At 25.7% G+C, this 23,238-nt stretch overlaps 1 protein-coding gene across 1 annotated transcript in view; it reads right to left on the bottom strand.

The window, feature by feature from the left end:
• LOC100200695 (WD repeat-containing protein 3) overlaps positions 1–23,238 on the bottom strand; it is a 66,137-nt gene continuing 42,899 nt past the window's right edge. The window contains exons 27-35 of the mRNA XM_065792583.1: positions 21,991–22,041; positions 21,387–21,452; positions 20,884–20,946; positions 11,621–11,671; positions 10,732–10,775; positions 10,556–10,634; positions 7,112–7,161; positions 6,908–7,001; positions 1–211 (exon numbers count right to left, since the gene is read on the bottom strand). Of these exons, the coding sequence (XP_065648655.1) occupies positions 71–211; positions 6,908–7,001; positions 7,112–7,161; positions 10,556–10,634; positions 10,732–10,775; positions 11,621–11,671; positions 20,884–20,946; positions 21,387–21,452; positions 21,991–22,041 (639 nt within the window). The 3' untranslated portion in view covers positions 1–70. The remainder of the gene's footprint in view (positions 212–6,907; positions 7,002–7,111; positions 7,162–10,555; positions 10,635–10,731; positions 10,776–11,620; positions 11,672–20,883; positions 20,947–21,386; positions 21,453–21,990; positions 22,042–23,238) is intronic.

The following is a 23,238-nucleotide window of genomic DNA, read 5'->3' as shown; positions in this document are numbered from 1 at the left end:
TACTGTTATAAACATATTTTTATTACATTATTATGACATGTACAAAAAACAAAAACATAATTTAGTATAGTTAAGTAAAAGCCATTATTTTCTTTGTTTTTTTCTTCTTCTTTGACTTATCTATAGCATCTTCAAAGAAAGTAATGTTCTTTTTAAGTTCTATCTGATTAAGTAAAAATCGCAGACCAGCGCGATTGAAGCCGACTTCATCCTATAATAACATAAAAAAAATAACTTTAAATATAAACTATCATATTTTTTTGCGTTAAGTAAAAAAAACTCTAAAAAAAATAACATTTTAAGTATTGTACTATAACATTATCGCAAGCATATTAACATGAGGACTAGGATAATTGTAACAAACCCACCCATATCTCTGTAATAATAAATAACGCACTATAAAGTATTACAATACTTATCGCATGTATAGTCCTCAACTAATATGCATATTAATTAATACAGTTAATCGAATAAAATTTGAAAAAATTATTAAAAATATAAAATTATAAACAATGAACAACAGTAAAATTACTGAAACCATTTCTGACAAAATTTCTCAAAAAAATCATCACTGTTTAAGAAGAGAAAGAACTTCTATTGGGAGCAATTTCCCATTTTCACATTGATGGTTAGTAAATTAAATGCTCGATATAACTGGATCACTTCTTATCATAAGTTAAATTGGTTTTTCATAACATTGATTTTTGATATTTTGCATGAATGATTTATTCATGTATTTCTAATCTCTTTGTTAAGAGCCTCTAGTGATTCTTCTGAATAAACTTCAATGGAAAGTTCTAATGCATCGGCATCTGTAAACCATGTTCTAAAAGTATGTGAACGCTTGGAGGAATAACATACCAATTGGATTCAGAAAGAACTTTATCTGTTGTATAATTACAATATTGTTGAAAAGAGCTTGGATCTGAATCATATCCTAAACAAACTGCTTTTAAAATTGTTTTAAGCCTAGAAATGATGTCAACATCTACACCAGTTATGTCAGAGAAGGTATTCGATTCCTCAAAGGTTCTTCTGCAGTATTACCATTATTAGTGTTTCCAAAATCTTGTTTTGGCATGTCAACAATAAGACTTAGTTCTTCCCTAAACCTCTTTTGGATAATTGCTTTTCTTTCTTAAACTGATTCTTTCTGCTCAGATTTCTGCTCATGCTTTCTTTTAGCTTATAATAACCTAACTTCCAATTTATATCCAAGGTGAAGAATGTACTCAAAACATCTTATCCAACAGTGAAAAGATGAAAGGCCAAAAAACAAAGCTTCTTTATTGACAGGTTTAGATCTAATCAATTTAATATCGTTCATCTCTGTTGGCTTTACTGAACATACATTACAACTTTGAGAAGAGGTAATACTTGACAGTGCATTAACAACCTTTCCATCAAACATAGTCAAATCTAAATTATACTTTATAATTACTATCAATGTAAATGACTCAGTCGGTTCTGACTCCAAACTTACTACAAATGGTTCAAGTTTCTCAATCTCAATTCGTAATCGTTCCTTTTCTTTTTTTATTAGCACATCTGTTTCCTTCTGGTACTGCAAACAAACTGGTCTGCAGAAATGTGATGGTTTTTTGTTGTACCATATTACTGTATCATTAACAGTCAGTTACTAATTTAAAAAAATTTTTTTTTACTAATATTTTACTTCATGCTTAGTAATTGGTGACTAATCAAGGTGAGTAATTGGTGACTAATCAAGGTGAGTAATTGGTGACTAATCAAGGTGAGTAATTGGTGACTAATCAAGGTGAGTAATTGGTGACTACTCAAGGTGAGTAATTGGTGACTACTCAAGGTGAGTAATTGGTGACTACTCAAGGTGAGTAATTGGTGACTACTCAAGGTGAGTAATTGGTGACTACTCAAGGTGAGTAATTGGTGACTACTCAAGGTGAGTAACCCCTAGTACCCGCTGGAAGGATAAGAATAGAAAAAATAATATTAGATATTTTAGCCTGAGAAAATGAAATACAATCATCATATTAGAAACTTTCAAATAAAATTCAATCAATTACAACGAAGAAAAACAGAAATAATATATAAAGATGCAAACAAAATAATTGTGTCGTTATAGTGCCAACAAATATAGTGCCAACAAATATAGTGCCAACAAATATAGTGCCAACAAATATAGTGCCAACAAATAGTACATATTGATTAAACAATTGGAAAAAATAAGTTAAAGATTATCAACTCCATCCACAAATATTACAATATAAATTTCATCCACAAATATTGGCATGTAAATTACAATTAAAAAAAAAAGTAACAGCATTTAAAACTTTTTTTTCATGTTTATTGATACCTAATAAGCTTTAGAAGCATTTACAGCCCCTTTTTGATAGCAATACAGTTACAGTTGGGTATTTCTCATATAATTTAGGTATTATCTACATATAATCAAATTGAATAGAGACTGTTAGTATATATTTCTAAGAGAGAAGCCTCGAATGTGTTGTTTTGCATAATGGCAATAATTTTGTTTTTTGTCTCAAATGGTCATTCTTTTTATTTGCGAGATTCTTACTAAGTCATTAAAATGGTACTTAATTTGATTATCCAGAACATAACTAAATTATTCATGTAGATTTAAAAACGAAACTTATAGTATTTTCTTTTAATACATAGTTACAGCATTGCCAGGTTTTTCATTAGAGAAAAAAAACAGGAGTTTTTGATAGATCACAAACTTGCTAACTTATAAATGATAAAGAATTTGTTAAAAGAAAAGGCAGCAATGAAAAAGCAGCTAACTTGTAGTTGTTGCAAAAAATTTTCTTGAAAATAAAAGTTAGAAAACTATGCATATTTAGTTGTTAAAATGTTGGAAGCCCTTTGTGATCTTGGATACAAAATGATTGTAAAACTTAGTTTTATAAATAATTACTTTGTTTTGTGAAAATCTTCAAAACTTCAATTCTAATAATAATTAACAATAACTAAACTATATGCAACTAAACTAATTATATCAATTATTCAACCAATCATATTATATCAATAATTCAACCAATCAAATTATACCGATTATACAACCAACTAAAATAGTTCTTAAAGATAAAAAATTTCTAAAATAAAAAAAAACGTTCAAAAAAAGCTTCAGAAAAAAATTTTCAGTTCGAGTTTTATTAAAGACTATACATTAACTTGCTTATAAATATAATTACAGTAACAGGTCTGACATGATAATAATAAAGGAGCTCTAACATATTTGTATTTTCTCAGTGACTTTAAAAATCTTACTGAAAAAATTTAAAAGTAAACCTAAATGATAAAAAAGAAAAAAAAAACTATAAAAAAATATTAACAAATGTAAACAACTTAAAGTGGTAAAACCACAAGGAGTTGTTTGAGTTTATTCAAATACTTTTATAAATAAATTTAAAATTATAACAATGCTTCCAACAAAGTTGCAAGCAAACTTTATTAGAGTTTAAAGTTACTGGAAGAGAAAAGATGAAGTTTATTAAGCAAGATAACGATTAACAGAGGACTTAAAAGATTGCAAATTATATGAATCACGAAAACAAGATAAAAGAAATGAATTCCAAATAACTGATGTTCAAGGAAAAAAAATTAGACAAAAAAGAATTTTTGAAGCGCTTCCGAACAGTCACAGTAAAAGAATGAGACTTAGTAATGAGTAAAACGAGAATTAATTTAAGATGGCACAAGAGACGCTAGCTGTTTAGAGCAGCGTCCATTATAGTATTTATAGAAAAGAGAAACACAATGGCTGAAGATTGGCTGCAAGAGCAGTTCCATATATGTTTACAATGCATTTTTGCACCTTGTCTAAAAGAGAAAGAGCATCGTTGGAAGATCCTCTCCAGATATGACAACAGTATACAAGGATGGATTAGAGATTTATAGAGATAAAGAATAGAATCTGAAGTAAGAAAGTGTTGAGCATGATAAAGAGATACAACCTTAGATGCAAAAGAGATGCAAAATTAGATGCTAATTTTGCAATGGATTTGGTATATGGTTTCCAAGAAAGATCGAAATTAAGAGTTAATCCTAGGAGGGGTCAGAATGTTCACCAGAGTTTTTTAATATTTACTTAATATATACTTAACGAGTCTCAGTCAAGTACTTATTAAATAGTTTAGAGAGAGTTGGAGAACAATTTTGAAAGACTATGACAGGAATGTTGTCTGGACCACAAGCCGTAGAAGAGTTTAATTGAGGTATGACTTTAGCAATGGAAGCTAGAGTTATTTGAACGTCTAACAATAGGTTAAATTGTTTAACTGGAATGGAAGAAAGGGAATGGTGATAGGATTCAAGAGTTTCAGCCCCATGAATGAGAAATGGAATGTTAGACCTACCTTTGTTAACGACACTGTTGAAGATTTTCCAAAAGTCTCCAGAGCATAAATTCTGAGATAAGATTTAGTGAAATAAAAATAATCGAGCTTAGCATTAGACAGCATCTTTTTACATCAATTTCTTGCAATAATAAATAGCTGTTTTTTCTCAAGAGTTATTCTTTTGAAAAAAATGAAAAAATGATTACGATTAGATATAGCAGCTGCACAAGAAGGTGAAAACCATGGAGTAAAATAAGGCTTGACTTGGGACAAACAAGGAGGAATAAAAGCTTCCATTCCTGCCTGAATCCAGGAGGTTATGTAGGAGGCACATTTATCAGCTGAGAGAGAAAAGACTTGCTCTTTGTGAGAATAATCTACGTTCAGTTGTCTCATCTTATAATCTTAGTGTTGATGGTTATCTTAATTTAATTGATAAAGACTCTAATAGTCACTTAATTTGCCAGGGCATTTACATTCGTAAGAATTTACCCATTTGTTGGGAAACTAGGTTTGAATCCACAGACTTATCTTTTATGTGCTTTCATTTAGCACCGTTTTACTCAATCACCTTTCTCTTTGTTCTATGTCACTCTCCTTTATCTCAAGGCTGTACTCTTTTCGATGTTATTTTTGATCAAATTGACTAAGCCCTTTCTCTTTATCCTTCAGCCAATATTTTTGTTATTGGTGAATTAAATGCTCATCACACTGAGTGGCTTGGTTCTAATGACAGTGACTTTGCAGATGTTAAAGTCCACAACTTTTGTCTTTCTCAATCTTTAACACAAACAGTCAATTTACCAACTCATTTTCCAGACAATTCGAATTATTTACATTCTCTACTTGACTTATGTCTTGTTTCTGATCTTAGTCAGCGCTCAGTATTTCCACATTCACTCTTAGGTGCTTCTGATCATGGCTTGATCTCTCTAAAAATATTATCTTAGTCCTCTTCATCAGAATTCCCTATCATTGTACTTCTTACAACTTACAACTACTTTCTTACAACTTACAACTACTTACAACTACCTTAAAGCTGACTGGGACTCTTACTGTGATTTTCTTTGTGATAGCCCTTGCGTAGAAATTTGTTGTCTTCTTGCTGACAAATATGACAAACACTCTTTGATTGCTTGGAAGGGGCATTTGAGCTCAAAATGGATCTCACTTCTGCTATAGCATGGGGCTCTCAGTGGCTGGTGAACTTTAACTCAGACAAAACTCAATTTTTTTCAGCTAATCATTATTGCAATTATTTATCAACAGTAATGTACTCGATGAGTCGCCTACCCTTTGACTTCCAGGATTAACTCTTAATTTCGATCTTTCTTGGAAACCATATACCAAATCCATTGCAAAATTAGCATCTAATTTTGCAAGGTCTTTGAGTCTTTGATCAACAAATTTCTCACATCCCATCTTGAGTCAAATAAATTACTGTCAGACAATCAATACAGTTTTCAATCCTCTCGCTCTACAGCTGACTTGCTAACTGTTATAAATGAAAGATTTTATAGGGCATTAGATGAAAGCGGAGAGGCTAGGGCTATTACTCTTAATATATCTCCATCTTTCAACAAAGTTTGGCATGCTGGTCTTCTCCATAAGCTTGCTTGCTATATATATATATATATATGCATATATATATATACATACATACATATATACATATATATATATATATATATATATATATATATATATATATATATATATATATATATATATATATATATATATATATATATATATATATATATATATATATATATATATATACACATATATATATATATAAACTATTTTAAAACCTCAGATAATACGAATTCTCTCAATACTAAATAATTTATTTGAAATTTTTGCTGGATTATAAGGACCAGCATCCTCAGGATATAATTACAAAAATTGTGACCGCTAAATAAAAACAAAAAAAATTTTAAATTTTGACGTCACTTTCATAATGGCTTCTTTTACTTAAGTATGAAAAATATGAAGTCCAAAAATTTGTTTCTAACATATTGTCCATTGTCCAAATTCATACCACTGTACATTGGAGAACATTGATGTTTTTTTATCTCCAAGGCTTCACAGACTTTTCTTTCAAAAACCCTCAATTTAAGTGTTTCTGCTCCCATTCAATAGCCTCATCGCAATTTACTTTATGCAAAGCTAATGCAGATTAGTTTAACTTGCCTTCAAAAACATCAATGTTCTCCAATGTACTTCTTCATTTTATATATATATATATATATATATATATATATATATATATATATATATATATATATATATATATATATATATATATATATATTAATATATATATATATATATTTATATATATATATATATTAATATATATATATATATATATATATATATATATATATATATATATATATATAATATATATATATATATATATATATATATATATATATATATATATATATATATATATATATATATATATATATATATATATATATATGTACACACACACACACACACACAATATTGTAGAAAGAAAAAATACAAATTGTTGGAAAAAAAAACTTGAATACTTTTAGTCTGCGAACTGATCGACTTGTATTTTCCTTTAATGATTCAACTGTTGTTAAGAGCAAGTGGCTTGTTGTTATTTGATTGTGATGTATTCTTAAAAAAATTTTTTTTTTCTAAATTTATTTTTGTTCAAAAAAAAAAGTAGAGCTTTTTTACATATTTAAGTAAATATAAAAAAAGCATAATAAAAAAATAATTCAAACTTTAGAAGGTATGTTAAACAGCGAGTGCAAAGCTCAACTTCCCAGTTTTTCTACAAAATAAATCAAGTTATAACATTTTTAGATTAAGAAATTAGATCATCTTAAAAATCAGATAAACCAAACTAAAAAGAATTTTATGCTTTTCTGATGTTGGAAAGATTTCTATAATTTCTATAAATTTTCTATAATGATGTTAGAAAGATAAACTGCATACTAAACAATAAATACTGGATAATAATTTCCAACAAACAACAATAATATGACACATTAAAAATTAATTGTTATTGCATAGCATTCTCAGAGGAAGCTTTACAAATGTAAATCAAATAATATAATATCATTAAATTTCGATCTTTTAATATTTAAATATATCTCAAAATTAAAAGGTAGTTTTTTATTAAATGGTATAAACAGTTTATAACGCATTTCCATAACTATTATGACATTTTCTCCTTTACAATTTTCTGAATAATAAATTCTAAAATTTCAAAATCTTGTAAAACTTTATAATTGTCTCTTTGAGCTTGATTTTCTTCAAAATAAACTACCAAATCCCTTTAATAATTTTTTGATTAAAACAAGTGACACTCACAAATTTTACACTTGAAATACTGAAAATTTTAACTTGCACACTTCCTTTTTCAACACTATCAAATATGGCAAGCTCTCTATAAAACATCAATGTATTTCTTACTGGAGCCAAATAATACCATTTATAAAAAAAAAGATTTTAACTAAATACCCTTTTATTACCAACATTCTTTTTCTCAGCCAAAACCAAATTAAGGAATTTTTGTCTGATTATATATGATTATTTTTGTTTGAATATCTAATGAATATTAATCTTTTATTATCACTGCTTTTTTTATATTACTGTATTTATATAACTATTATTACTTTTATTTTATACTTTTTTAACTCTACTACTATAATTACTATTATCATTAATTTATCTTTGTTTTAAAAGCCTTATTAATATTATTTCTAATGATAGTGATTCCATTGTAGTAATAGTTTTATGGTTTTTGTTCTAATTTTTGCTAATGTTATGTTTATTTTAATAACTTCAGTCATAGTTATACTTTGTCATATTTATACTTCTGTCATAGTTATACATACTTTACTATAACTATTTTTACCATAGTTTTTATTATTAGTTACTGTTTTTAGTAAAGCTATCATATTGTAGTTACTATTTGTAATATTTTTTTATTCATGCTATTATTATTATTATTATTTGTTATTATTATTATTATATTATTATTATTGCAATTATTAATATTATCTTTATTTATTAGTGCTTTATTTTCTTTTCTTTCCATTTTTTTTCTCTTTATTTTAAATTCCTTCGATGTTTTATTTATAGTTTTTTTTTTGCTGATGACATCATTCGATTCAGCTCTACTTTATCTGACCTAGAAAGACGCGAACAATTAAAAAAAAGTATTAACATGTAACAAATACAACAATTGAAACGACATAAAGCTTAATGCTGTCAAAACAAAACTTTTATTCTCCGGAAAAAAACAAACTAATTGTGCGATAACCCTAGATGACCATCAAATAATGCCTAATGATAAACTCAATCTTCTAGGCTTTACTTGGGACACAAAAAAAATCAAATTTTGCCACTTTTAATAGAATAATTATTGATACTAGAGTATCAAATTTTCAGACAACAGTACAAACTCTGATTCAATCTAGAATCCAGTATGCACATCTAAGTTCCATTATCCAGTTGTATAAATCCTTTACAGTTCTGACGCCAACCCATAGTTTAAAGTGAACTCTGTGAAAATAAAGATTTATTGATGAAAAAAACTTGACAAACTTAGAAGAAATGCAGTTAAATTATTTTTTAATGTCTCCAAGTATAGTAAAAACTATATACACTCTATTTAAACTTCAGGAGAAGTCAACTTATATACAGCAAAAAAAAAAAAAGTAAATCTATTTATCTTCCTTTTAATCAAAAAACTTTTAAAATCATTAATTCCCAGCTTAATTATTGTTGAGTTAAATACACCTTTTTGGATGATATAAAGGAATTATGCAACATTCATAGATTAAATATTAAAAACTTAATGCTGGCTAAACAGAAACCTAAAATTAGAGATTCAGTATATGTAATCCCTAAAGATACTCTTCAAATTTTGATACAAGCAGTTTAATGTTGAAATGCAAAGCAACAGCAAATAATTAAAAAAAATACTCTTTAAAAAAAACATTTTTAAATGTTCCTTTTTATTTTATTTTTTATTCTTGTTTGATTTTAATAATATTTGTTAGTTTGTAAACATATTTACAGAGGGTGATTAATAAAATTACAATATATATATATATATATATATATATATATATATATATAATATATATATATATATATATATATATATATATACATACATATACATATATATATATATATATATATATATATATATATATATATATATATATATATATATATATATATATATATATATATATATATAAATGAGTAAAAACAGTACACAATATGTTTAAAATAAGATAATTTTTTGATGAACTTTTAATAACATCTCATAAATTTGGATGCCTAATAAATAATACACAAATGAAACACATTTTTTATTGTTAAAAAACAAATATTTAACTTTTTTTAAGTTGCTAAGTTACAATATACTAAAGCAATTAAGAATTAAAGCACAATGCATTTGTGCTTATTCACTTAAATCAATGCAAACAAAGTTATACTATTTGAAAATTTCATTAATTTTCTAAAAAAAAGTGTTAAAAATTAAAAACCGAAATTTTTATTTTTGATAATATATTTTTTATGATGACCCTTAATTTTACAAAATTCAATACTAAATATATTTAAAATAAAAAAAATAAAAAAAATAAAAATAATATATATATATATATATATATATATATATATATATATATATATATATATATATATATATATATATATATATATATATATATATATATATATATATATATGCCGAACTCAATCTTTTAGAGGTTGGCATCAGGTCGGCAAAAATTATTTGACATACATATAAAAGAGGTCGGCAATTTTTTGCCGACCTCAAACACTTTCAGGTTGGCAGTTAGGTCGGCATTGCCGAATGGCGGCCCTAATTCCGAGGGTTGTATATATATATCGATAGCATTATGCACAGAAGTATTAAGTACAACATTTGGTCAAACTGAGCTAAGTACACAAAAATTGTTGTATTTTTTTAACATTATTGTGCCCGAATATGGTAAGTGTACAATAAATTATTACGAGTCTAATAACCGTTTAAAATGTTACGAGTCTACTATATTGTTACTGGTCTACTACTTTCAAAATGCTCCCCTGTAAAATCACATCTGTGGCACTTAACAACAGCAACAACTCCAATAATAATAATAATAAATAATAAAGAAACAATAATATAAATAAAAAACCTGCAACCAATAGTTAATGAGTTCCAGCAAATCAACAACGTAAGTAAATGGAAGAACAAGAAGAGATTCATCCAATTCACTTATTTAAAAAAAAATTATAAAGTTAATTTTAACTTTTCAAATTTAAAGTAAAACATAATTTAAAATAAAAAAACTTAAAATGTTTATAAAGAAACCTTCTTTTTACTTTCTTGAGAACGCTAAGAACATATTTCTTTGGCTGAAAAATGTTATTCCTTTAAATAAATTTTTTAAAGACCAAACCATACATTAAATGTTAATAATAATGATAAAAAAACTATACAAAACCCAAAAAAAACAAAAATATCATGTACAATAATAATAGCATACTTGGTGTAGTTAAGACGATTTACAAATTATTCGAATTCTTTTATTTGGAATTAGCATGATTTTATAAGCGTATTTTGCCCAAACAAGAGCTTTAGATGTTATAATTTTTTTTGCTTCCTGTTCTTTTAATAATTTAAGAAACTTTTTTTTTTTTATATAATTTTCAAAACCTTTTTACTACTCCTAATAGTGAATCTAAAGAACACTGTTTTGGAGTCTTTAGATCACTTTTGCTTTTTCGGTTCTGATGTATATTAACTATATATAGTTGTCAAAATACAGTATTTCTATCAATTTTCACAAAAAATACAAGAATTCCAACCAAGAAAGAACTTATAACTAAGAAAAATTGCTAATAAACAACCAGAACAGATCATATTATTAAACTATGATGTTCATTTCACCTAAAAAACATATTTAATTAAAATCTTATTCAAATTTGGACAAGTGAATATGATTTTAAGAAGATTTAAGAAAAAAATCTTCGGTATGGTTTTTTTTCGCTACAAACATTTATATTTTATGATGCCGCAAAGTTTATCATTTTAATTTTTTTCATCTTTTCATAATTCACAGACTTGATTATTTAACGGAAATATGTAGTAGTCAACAAAATATCATACAGATGCTATAATATTTTAAAATTGCCTTAACTACACCAGGTATTGTATGCAATATCATTAGTTAGTCTATACAAAATTATATAAAACTTACATTATTTTCACCAAACGCCTTTAATATTGGGTGTGGATCATAGCTATCAATCTATATTAAAATAAAACACTAACTTATAGATGTGGATCATACAAGTCACATTATTTTTAACTTATAATAGATGTAGATCATACAACAAGTCACAATACTTTTAACTTATAATAGATGTGGATCATACAACAAGTCACAATATTTTTGACTTAAAGGGTTTATATTTAAAAAAATATATAAACCCTTATGTTCTTTGTTTAATAACATTCAATGTTTTTTTTTTTGGATGTATTTTTAACTTGTTTTCTTTTTTTGAATAAATTTTAGTACTAATATTAATTTGTAGTTTCTGTTGCTACTTTTCACTTGCACAAACTTTTTTTCAAAATTATTTAAAACTTATTTAAAATTTTTTAGAACAACCGATATATTGATCATATAATAATAATAATAATACAACACTTTTGAAATTGAACAGCAGATTTAAAAAACAGAAAATTTTTTTAGAACAACAGATATAAATAATAATAATAATAATACACTTTTGAGATTTAACAACAGATTTACAAAAAAAAATTTTTTTTTAGAACAACAGATATAAAAAATCAAAAATAATGCAATACGTTAGATTAAGATTAAGATTAGTTAAATCTTTTCAGATAATAGAAGAAATTTAAAACTCGATTAAGTTTAACTTTAAATCAAGATTTTTAACTTCTATTGTTTCAACTTTTAATTCCAGAATAAATAAAATCCCTAACAGTTTTGAGTTGAAAATTTCCAATCAGCAAGTAAATAATGTTTGTTTCATCCATTATTTAAAGGGACCAGAGAACAATTACTGAGTTAAATGATAGTAAATATTTATAATTTTATTTTTGTTTTGTTTACAAGTTTTGTTATATTTATAGTTTTGTTTTAATTACAAGAGTTAAAAAAGGGATAATAAATGTAAAAATGTTTTGTTTAGCAACTAAGAAATAGTGGAAAAGGTAACAAATAAACAAAAGTTTAAAAAAATAACAAACCTCAATTATAAATTATAATAAAAATCATAAATAATAAAATTATATTCTAAACTATTATAAAATTATATTATAAAATTAATTTTATAAGACTATAACTACATCACAAGAATAATGTGGAATTAACAGGAATACGAACAACATAAATATTATAATCTGAACATATATTCAAGTGTATTTAGTTAATCACTATATATTAGGTCACTGCCAGGAGTAAGATTTAATAAGAGTCACCCTGGAAAATGTTGTTATGCTATAAATAAAAAAATTCCAATAAATAAAAATTTAAAAAAATTATTGACTATTTAGGGATTTGAGTTCAAATTAATATTGAATCATCTGTTTTAGGGATGAGGGGCGCTAGGAATTTTGGTAAACAAAAAGTCTCATAATTAGAATTCCGAAGTCATAATTAAAACACTTTAAGCTGGAATTTATGTTTTCATTTTACACTATTTCAAATGTAATATTAAATATATGTATAAATATATATATATATATATATATATATCTTTTTATATATATATATATATATATATATATATATATATATATGTGTATATATATATATATATATATATATATATATATATATATGTGTATATATATATATATATGTATATATATATATGTGTGTGTATATATATATATATATATATATATATATATATATATATATATATATATATATATATATATATATATATATATATATATATATATATATATAATGTGTGTGCATATAATATATACACACACATTTTATATATATATATATATAATACATATATAATATGTATATATATAATTAAATTAGTAAAAACACTTTTGATTAACTAACTTTTGATTACTTCAACACTGTGTTTCACCATCACACAGTGGGCCAGAATGCACTTTTACTGGACAAAATTCATAACTAATTTAATATTAGAGCTATATTCACTAAAATTAGTATGAGTACTAATATGATGTCTGCGCTTTTTATGAAGGTAATATTTTTTTATTTCGTTGCTATGGATACCTTTATTTTGCTTAGCAACAACCTACTTTTGTTATCTGCAGATATTTTATAAGTGCTATATTCACTAAATTTGGCATGAGTACCAATATGAGATCACACTTCTTACAAAAGTGATAATTTTTTAAATTTAGTTGTTATGGATACTTATATTGCTTAGTTACCGGATACTTTCCTTAGTTACAAAGTGGTAAATTGATATTTGAATATCTTATCGGATTTTTGACCCACCTATATTGAATAAAAATTGAGTATTTAGGTAAATAATGTTTTAGGAATAATAAAAGCAAAAAATAGTGCAAGAAAACGTTATCAATTTTAAATTACATCAAAAAATTATAAAACAATAATATCGTTTGAAGATTGTTTAAGTAATTGTAAAACATCTGAAGGAAATGCTTTATGATTTGTTTGGTGTGATGTTGATTTACGCAATGATGAAATAACAGGATCACTGGAAACTAGGAGTCTATTGATAAGATCAGTATTTGTTGCTTTTCTGGATGTTTTTCGGCTGAAATTTTCGCGATAAGATTTAAAGTCTTTATTTCTAGCCTCTTGAGCTTCCTCTGACATAAGTCCGATGGGTAATGTAAGGCTTTTAATTATGTCATCTCCATGTATCAATACTTTGTGAACTGATTGAACCATGTAATATCATGGATAAAGGGACACATATAGTCTAAAAGTGTCAAAACAATAATCCTTGAACTTTAAGCAGTCTATTTCATATCCTGAAGAGAGCGTTACCAAGATAATGTAAAATCTGAATATAAGGTTTTGGTCAATACCCAGAATTTCAGCTGTTTGTTCATATGCTGCAAAAGCACGCCTTGAGGTATTGCCATCATTACTTGTTCCAGAACCACCACTTTTAGGGAAATCAACAACAAGTCCCATTTTGTTCATAAAATCAGTCTGAATCTTTTGTTTAGCTACAGATGCCTTTTCTTTGTGTTCTTTAGATCTTGCTTGCCACTTTCTTGTTTCTTTTTTATATGCAATGTGCAATAACATCTCAAAAAATCGAATCCATGCATGAAGACTGGAAAGACCATATTTGAACTCTCTGTTAGTATAATCTATATTAAGGATATCAAGACTGTTCATATTTTTTGGAGAGACACCACACACTGAACAGCATTGGTATGAGTTATTTTTTTCAGATAATATTGTTTGAACCTTCCCATCAATCATTGTAAGTTTAATAATACAATTCACTTCAATAGAAGATCCGCAAACCTCTAATAAAATCATACCCAAGCTTTCTATCTAACTTTTAATGTACTGATCTTCTTCAATCACAGATTCCTTGGATTCCATTTTGTATGCAAATCTTATAGGTCTACAATAGGCTGTGGAGGACGACTTTTGATTTCACCAAATAGGCACCTTTTCGTTGCTGTTGTTAAATCCAGTCAAATCCAATGGGACAAGACAAGTAATAAATAATGATTCTTCACGCTTTAAATCTCTGTTAATGTCGGGTTCTGATAAAACTTGTTTATAAATGCTTTGGCCAGTAGCACCATCAAAACCAGCCTTACACGTTAGTGTCATTGTTTTTATTGCTTTGTCGTTCAATATCAAGTGCCTTAGCACAGGTTCCTGAACTGCACAGATTCTTTGCAAAGTATGAGTCATTAAATCTTTTAAAGGAACTGAAGCTGAATAGTCCTCCACTGTTATGTTTGCAGGATAACATTTCAATTTTGCATCTCTGACATCATTGTAAGCGGGGTAGATGTTATATTCTTTCTCCAAGGCTCCACTTCTAATCAATTGATAGGAAGCTTTTGTCAGACTTGCATCAATTATTAAAGCCAGTGCTTCGTCTGCTGAATATTTAGTTGCTTTATCTGTATTTGATATATTTAAAACATTTTTGCAGCAATAACAACAGATTTATCTCTAAATTTTTTATTAGCAGCAAAAAATAATTCATTGGATGAATGAGATTCAATTAAACAAGATACACGCCGTTTTTTAGTTTTATTAGAACTATTATCAAATGCAACTGGTTTTCGACCACATCTACTTGCAGTTGGTTCATTGTCTTTTTTTCTGACAATTAAGTATTCATTAAGCCAGTTCACAAACTTCTTTTCAAAATTTTTCACAGTATAGTTTGCAGATTTCCACTTTTTTTTATACAAGTAAACAAATCGTTGAACAGCATGTCTAAAATCAACGTCTTTAAAATCAGCAAATTTTGGCTGAATAAATTTTAATATATCTTCAGTAATATTTTGTTTTGAAATACTAAGATTGTTTTTTTGGAGAAAATTATGAATGTCTAAGTTTAACAAAACCATATCTAAATAATTATTGTAACAAGTATTTTGTATTTAAAAGTAAAATGTTATAATATATATGCCGCCTGGACTACTAATACTTGTTAGTAATTAAGTTACTACAAGTGTTAGTAATTAAAATTAAAAGTAATTAAATTACTGTCAGTGTTAGTAATTAAATTACTAACAACTACCGAAAATATGTTGTTGCTATGTTATGCAAAGTAAGGTATCCATAGTAACCAAAAAAAGTTAACCTCATAAGAATTCTTAATCTCATTTTAATACATACCCCCAATATTGTGTATTTAGCGCAAGTAAAATACTGTTAAAACAACGTTAATGTAAAAATGAGTTGTTGCTATGCAAAATTTAGTACCATAGCAACCAAGTTAAAACATACATAAAATCTGAACGGGGATTTAAGGGGACGAGCAATCAATTAAAACTCGATTGAAGCATCATATAGCTCAAATAAATATAAGACAACACATGGCAAATTGTGGTAATTATTAGTTATTGTGCGGCAAAAAATAAGTTTCTTAAGAAATTTTTTTTTTTAATCTGTGATTTTCAAAGTATAACTGAGATAACATGCTATGACAAATTTATTTCACACATTGGTTTTTCTTATCTCTAAATACTCTAGAATAACATGTACTAATTTTTTGTTTCAAAAACGTAGATGTAATTGAAATATAACACAACGTTGATGTCACCGTTAATTACTTATTTATAATTTTTATTTTTTTTAATTTTATCTCAATATTCAAATGCTTAGAGTCCTGGTAACTAAGGGATTTAATATAAATAAATTATCAATAGATTTCTCCTAATATATGTAGATACTAAAATTAAATAGGTTTTCAAGATTAGACAACTAAAATTTTTCCCATTTTGTCCACCTACTGGCCCACTGTGCATCAGTAGGATCACCAGGAAAAATGTCTAAACATAAAAAAGTTTTCAAATTATAGAAAAATTATTTCACAGGAAGTTGGGAATTGTTATAATTAGTTATGTAATAACTGTAGTGTTTTGCAACTAGGAAGTTGCATCAACTACATTAGATAATTAAAAAATCATGAAAAGAATTCTTTAGAATTAAGATAAATTTGGACTAGTCATTTGTTTTTTAATTTTTTTAAAGGAACTTATTTTCATGTCTGCATTTAGAAATTAATTCTGATTTTATTTGATCTACATGAGTAATAATTTCAAATTTTTCTTGTAAACATAGTATACATTTTTTGGAAATGTTATTATAGGCAGGCGCAGTTTTTAGGATAGACCAGTTTAATTTAAAATTAATATTTTTTTCTTTTAGTTGCCAAATATATTTAGACAGCATAGTCTCTTTTGAGTATTTTTTATGTTTAAAAGATTGTTTGTGATTGGCATAACGTTAATTCAAAAACATTGGCTTCCAAATTGAAATAAGCATTAATTTAAAAATTGTGAATTTTCTTGATGTCACATTTAACTTCTCGGAAAATTCTTATAGGCCTTATAAAAAACCTAATGATGAATTATCGTATATTAATATAAATTCGAATCATCCCCCTTAAATCTTAAAACAAATTCCCATTTCAATTAACAATAGAATTAATCAAAACTCCGCTAATGAAAATATTTTTAACTCTTCCAAACGCGTGTATGAAGATGCTCTTAAAAAAAGCGTATTTAAAAATTTCGAGCTAAAATTTGAAACAAAAATTGCAAAAAAGCGAAATAGAAATAGAAATATAATTTGGTTCAACCCTCTGTACAGCAAAAATGTTTCAACAAACATTGAAAAAGCGTTTTTAAAATTAGTTGATAAACATTTCCCTCCCTCTAATAAATCGCACAAAACTTTTAACAGAAACACTATTAAAGTAAGCTATAGCTGTTCAAAAAATGTTGAAAGAATTATAAAAGGCCATAATTTTGCATTGATTAATAAAAATGAATTTCTCAAAGAAAAAAATACTGAAAATTGTAACTGCAAGCAAAAACTTGACTGCCCTATGAATGGCAAATGCTTATCAAAAAATATTATTTACAAATGCATTGTTTCCTCGCAAAACAACCCTGATAAACATTATATTGGCTTAACCGAGGGCAAATGGAAAAAACGTTATGCCAATCACAAACAATCTTTTAAACACAAAAAATACTCAAAAGAGACTATGCTGTCTAAATATATTTGGCAACTAAAAGAAAAAAATATTAATTTTAAATTAAACTGGTCTACCCTAAAAACTGCGCCTGCCTATAATAACATTTCCAAAAAATGTATACTATGTTTACAAGAAAAATTTGAAATTAATACTCATTTAGATCAAGAAAATTTTCTGAATAAAAAATCAGAATTAATTTCTAAATGCAGACATGAAAATAAGTTCCTTTAAAAAAATTATAAAAACAAATGACCAGTCCAAATTTACCTTAATTCTAAAGAATTCTTTTCATGATTTTTTAATTATCTAATGTAGTTGGTGCAACTTCCTGGTTGCAAAACACTACAGTTATTACATAATTAATTATAACAATTCCCAACTTCCTGTGAAATAATTTTTCTATAATTTGAAAACTTTTTTATGTTTAGACATTCTTCCTGATGATCCTACTGATGGTGAAACACAGTGTTGAAGTAATCAAAAGTTAGATAAGTGTTTTTACTCGGTTCTTTTAGAACATTGAGCACTCTGTTTGTAGAATACACTAACATAATTTATATATATAATTATATATAATAAATATATATCTATCTCTCTCTCTCTCTCTCTCTCTCTCTCTCTCTTTATATATATATATATATATATATATATATATATATATATATATATATATATATATATATATATATATATATATATATATATATATATATATATATATATATATTTATATATATATATATATATATATATATATATCTATATATATATCTATATATATATCTATATATATATCTATATCTATATCTATATATATATATACCTATATCTATATATATCTCTCTCTATATATCTCTCTATCTCTCTCTCTCTCTCTTTATATATATACATATATATATATATATATATATATATATATATATATATATATATATATATATATATATAAATATATATATATATATATATATATATATATATATATATATATATATATATATATATATATATACACACACACACACACACTTGAAGGGAAATGCCTAAAATAATAAAAAACCTAAGAATTCGTAATGAAAGCAAGAGGTATGCTGGTTTGCCATCAGAGCTTCCAATAAGCGATCTTCCAACCTACCGACATGTGATTCATATCTTATTTGTAAAAATATGTATGAAGTAACAAGTATAAGTTCTCTAGAGATAATTTATCGGAAGATAATTCAAAAGTGACAAATGAGTTGATCAGTCTGTGGAGTAGAGTAAATCCTAAACTTAATTCCAATAATGGAACTGGCGCTACCATAGCAAACACTACTGCAAATGTTTTAACAGAATATTCAAAGTGTTCAGAGCTTAATCGCTGTTATTGTAGATAACACAACTTCTAATACAGGTGCAGATAACGGTTTAGTTATAAAACTCAAAAAAATTCTTAAAAGAACTTTGCACCTTTTAGGGTGTTTGCTTCATCAAGTTGAACTTGCGACACATTATATGTGAATTAGATGGAAACACAAATGGTCCTAAGTCTTATAAGGGGCCTATTGGAGATGCTGCATCTCATCAAACTCTTCATGAACAGCTATTGGTTGAGTTTGTTCCCATATATTCGGAAGTAGAGTTATATAAAATAGTTTTATATCTAAAAAATTTCTTGCAAAAAAACCTGGACCAATTTTTCATGCTAGATGGCTAACTCTAGCCTTAAGAATAATGATGGTTTATGTTAGGAATGATAAACCATCTCCTGAGTTATTAGTAATAACTAAATATATTGTTCAAGTCTATTGTGTAATGTGGTTTTCTATTAAGCGCTCTGGAAAATACAAAGATGCTGGTCAACTTCTGTACAAAACCATTCAATTAGTCAAGCTTCAAGACAGCAGGATTCAGAGCATTGTTTTTAAGAACTTACAAGGAAATTCATATTGTTATTTGCAAGAAAATTTCCTGTACTGCATGCTGCTGGATGAAAATCTGAATATAAGAAATCAAGCCCTCAACAAAATCCTAAAATAAGAGCATTGAAAGAAGACATTACTTTTAAACCAAAGCTTAAGCCGAAATCCATAATGAAAATAAATTTTGATGCTGAGTCTTGGGATTATCTTATTTCTGTTGATGATATTCAGGTTGAGCCCCCAACAACTCTTTGCATAACGTCAGAAAATCTGAGAGAGACTATTAAATCAAACCTAAAACTTTTTTTTTTTCAAGGTAATAAATAAAATTCTAAAACAATAAACTAAAATATATAAAAACAAATAATAAAAAACTAAAATGTTAGTTTGAACATTATTAATAAAAAATATATATATATTATATTAAAATATATATATTAATATATATATATATATATATATATATATATATATATATATATATATATATAAATAAATTTATACGCTTTATCTCATACAATAAGATATAATTCAAAAGAAAAAATATATAAGATATTATGATAATAAATTCGAACAAATCATGATGTAACTGTTAAATAGACACAAGACTTAATATAAAAACATAAATCTGTGTTTTAAACTCATTTTACTGTAGTTAATCCAATGTTTTATATGAAGTCGTAGCTACTTAGTTAAAGTAAGTACTTTGTCAGTAGTACTTTGTTAAACCTTGAGTCTCATGTTCTATATTATTAGGTTGTCATAAGTATTTTATTATTGCACATACAAAATTGCTACAATGAAATCAAAACAGCCCACAACACACAAATACTTGTGAAAATACAAAACTTATTGAGCTGAAACCACCCTACATTTTCTTTTCTTTTTTCTTGTTCTTCTTTAAACAATTGAATTGCTTCCATAATTCTCTCAGCCTTAAAATTTGAAAAATAAAAAATAAATAAAAATTATAAAATAGAAAAAAATTTGGAACTAATAATAAAATAAGAGTACAACTATTATTACTTCTTATTAACAATATTCTTATTAACAATATTCTTAGCAATTATTTAATTACTAATAACTAATTTAATATTTAGCAATACTCATACATTTTATGTTTTCAGCATTAGTGTAAGAAACTAGGTTGTGAAAAAGATCATTAATATCAAATCACATTTTTACATTAAAAAATTCTTATAATTAAAAATTAACAAAAATTTTGATATCTTTTTTCACATTATAAACCTAAATTAGTAATAATATAGATTCATAATGTGATTTATAATATTGTTTAAAAAACTTCAAGAAAAGTATCAAATTATTAAAACTAAATTAAAAGATTTTTTTCATACTATTTTAACAAAACTTATACCGCTTTAACAGTTTCTATTGTTTTTTTCCCAGCATTCTCTGCTTCTCCTTCAGTTTCACCAGGAATCTATAATTATTAAAAATTTATATATATATATATATATATATACATACATACATACATACATACATACATAAATACATACATACATATATACATACATACATAAATACATACATACATACATACATTCATACACACACATATATTATAAGCAGTATATGATTTATATATATCTTATACTAGAGACCTATAACTGCAAAAAGCATCATTGATGACATTATACATGTTATAGTCAAGTTACAACAAAATTATTATTTTTGTTTAGCAACTAATTAATAAAAAAAAGTCTAATAAAAACATCATCAAAGATTGTAAATTTCATAAAACAAAAGAAATATAGCTGCCTTCCAAACAACTACACTGACGTGATATTGCTTCCCACAACAATAAACTATTTTTACAGAAAACATGTCACAAGGAGGGAACCACTATACTCAAAGAAACAACATTTAAACATAAATGATATAAGTATAAATTTTTATACACTTATATATATGCACATATATATGTGCTTGCAAATGGTATATATTTATCAACTTACAGGTCGACTTCCTCTTTCTATTAACGTCATTTCATCTGCTTCTTCTCTTTCCTTTTTGTAAATAATATTAAATATAATATGAAGCATACAAATTAAATTAAAAAAGTTAATTAGAAACTCATTTTTAATAAACTACTTAAGATTTGAAAAGGAAAAATTGACAGCAGAAACAAAATCTTACTAGCGTGTCCCAAAAATATCATACATTGACATCATACATTGAATTTTAATATGCTGTATAGTACACATTGCATTATTTAATCCATAAAAACAAACAACAACAAAAAATCTCTTGCTCAAGCAGAAAATTATTTTGGTAAAATATTTTTTAATAAACAAATTTTTAAACTTATAATTTTATAAAAATATAATATATAAATAAATTTTTAAATTTAGAAATTTATAACAGTATTCAAATAACAATTGTCTGATAACATTGTTAACAAAAAAAAAAAAAAAGGTTAACGGTGTGTGCCAAACAATTTAATTTGCATGTCATGAAATCTTTAAAGGAATCTCAAATCTCTGAGACATGTTGTATTCATATTAAAGAGAATGATAAAAAAATGTTCAGGCTAAATTTTTTTGATAAAAACAAATGAATAAATGCCATACCAAGAAAAAATAACTTTTTTATTTTAGTTGAAGCTTGTCTTCATCGTTTTGTTGTAGGCCAAATAGTCTTCATAATATAACAAAATCAATCTTTTAAACAAACAAAAAAATCAATGATGTCTTGTACTAAAACTTGTAGTAATAAAATGTGCTTGAATAAATGATCAAGTCTGTAGATTGCAGCATATATTATGAAGACTATTTGGCCTACAACAAAACGGTGTGTTATAAAACTAAATGATATTTAAGAAGAGTTTTTTTTTTAAATACAACAAAATGATATATTTTACATTATTTAAGCAAATGATAAAAAAATGTTGAGGTTTCAACCTCAAATTGCTATTTTAGGTTAATTACAACGGCTTTCTTACACAATGTCAAGAATGGGAGTAAAAGTAAAAGAATGGAAAACTCTTAAATGCTTAAAGTAATGCTCAAGCTTAAATTCTTTTTTCTTTCCAGAGCAAAAGTTCATCCTTGGAGATCTTCAGCAGCATAAATGAAAGATATGACTGTTTATTGATAAAGCTTTCTAATTTTGATGTAGAACTAACTTCAATCTGAGTTCCTTTTTAACTAAATATCTCAACTGCAGGATATCATAAAAAAGCAGCTTGGTTAACATGTTAAAAA

This window comes from Hydra vulgaris, chromosome 03 (assembly GCF_038396675.1).
Source record: "Hydra vulgaris chromosome 03, alternate assembly HydraT2T_AEP".
Lineage (NCBI taxonomy): Eukaryota > Metazoa > Cnidaria > Hydrozoa > Anthoathecata > Hydridae > Hydra > Hydra vulgaris.
Note: the sequence above shows the minus strand (reverse complement) of the source record. Positions and strands in the feature narration are given on the sequence as shown.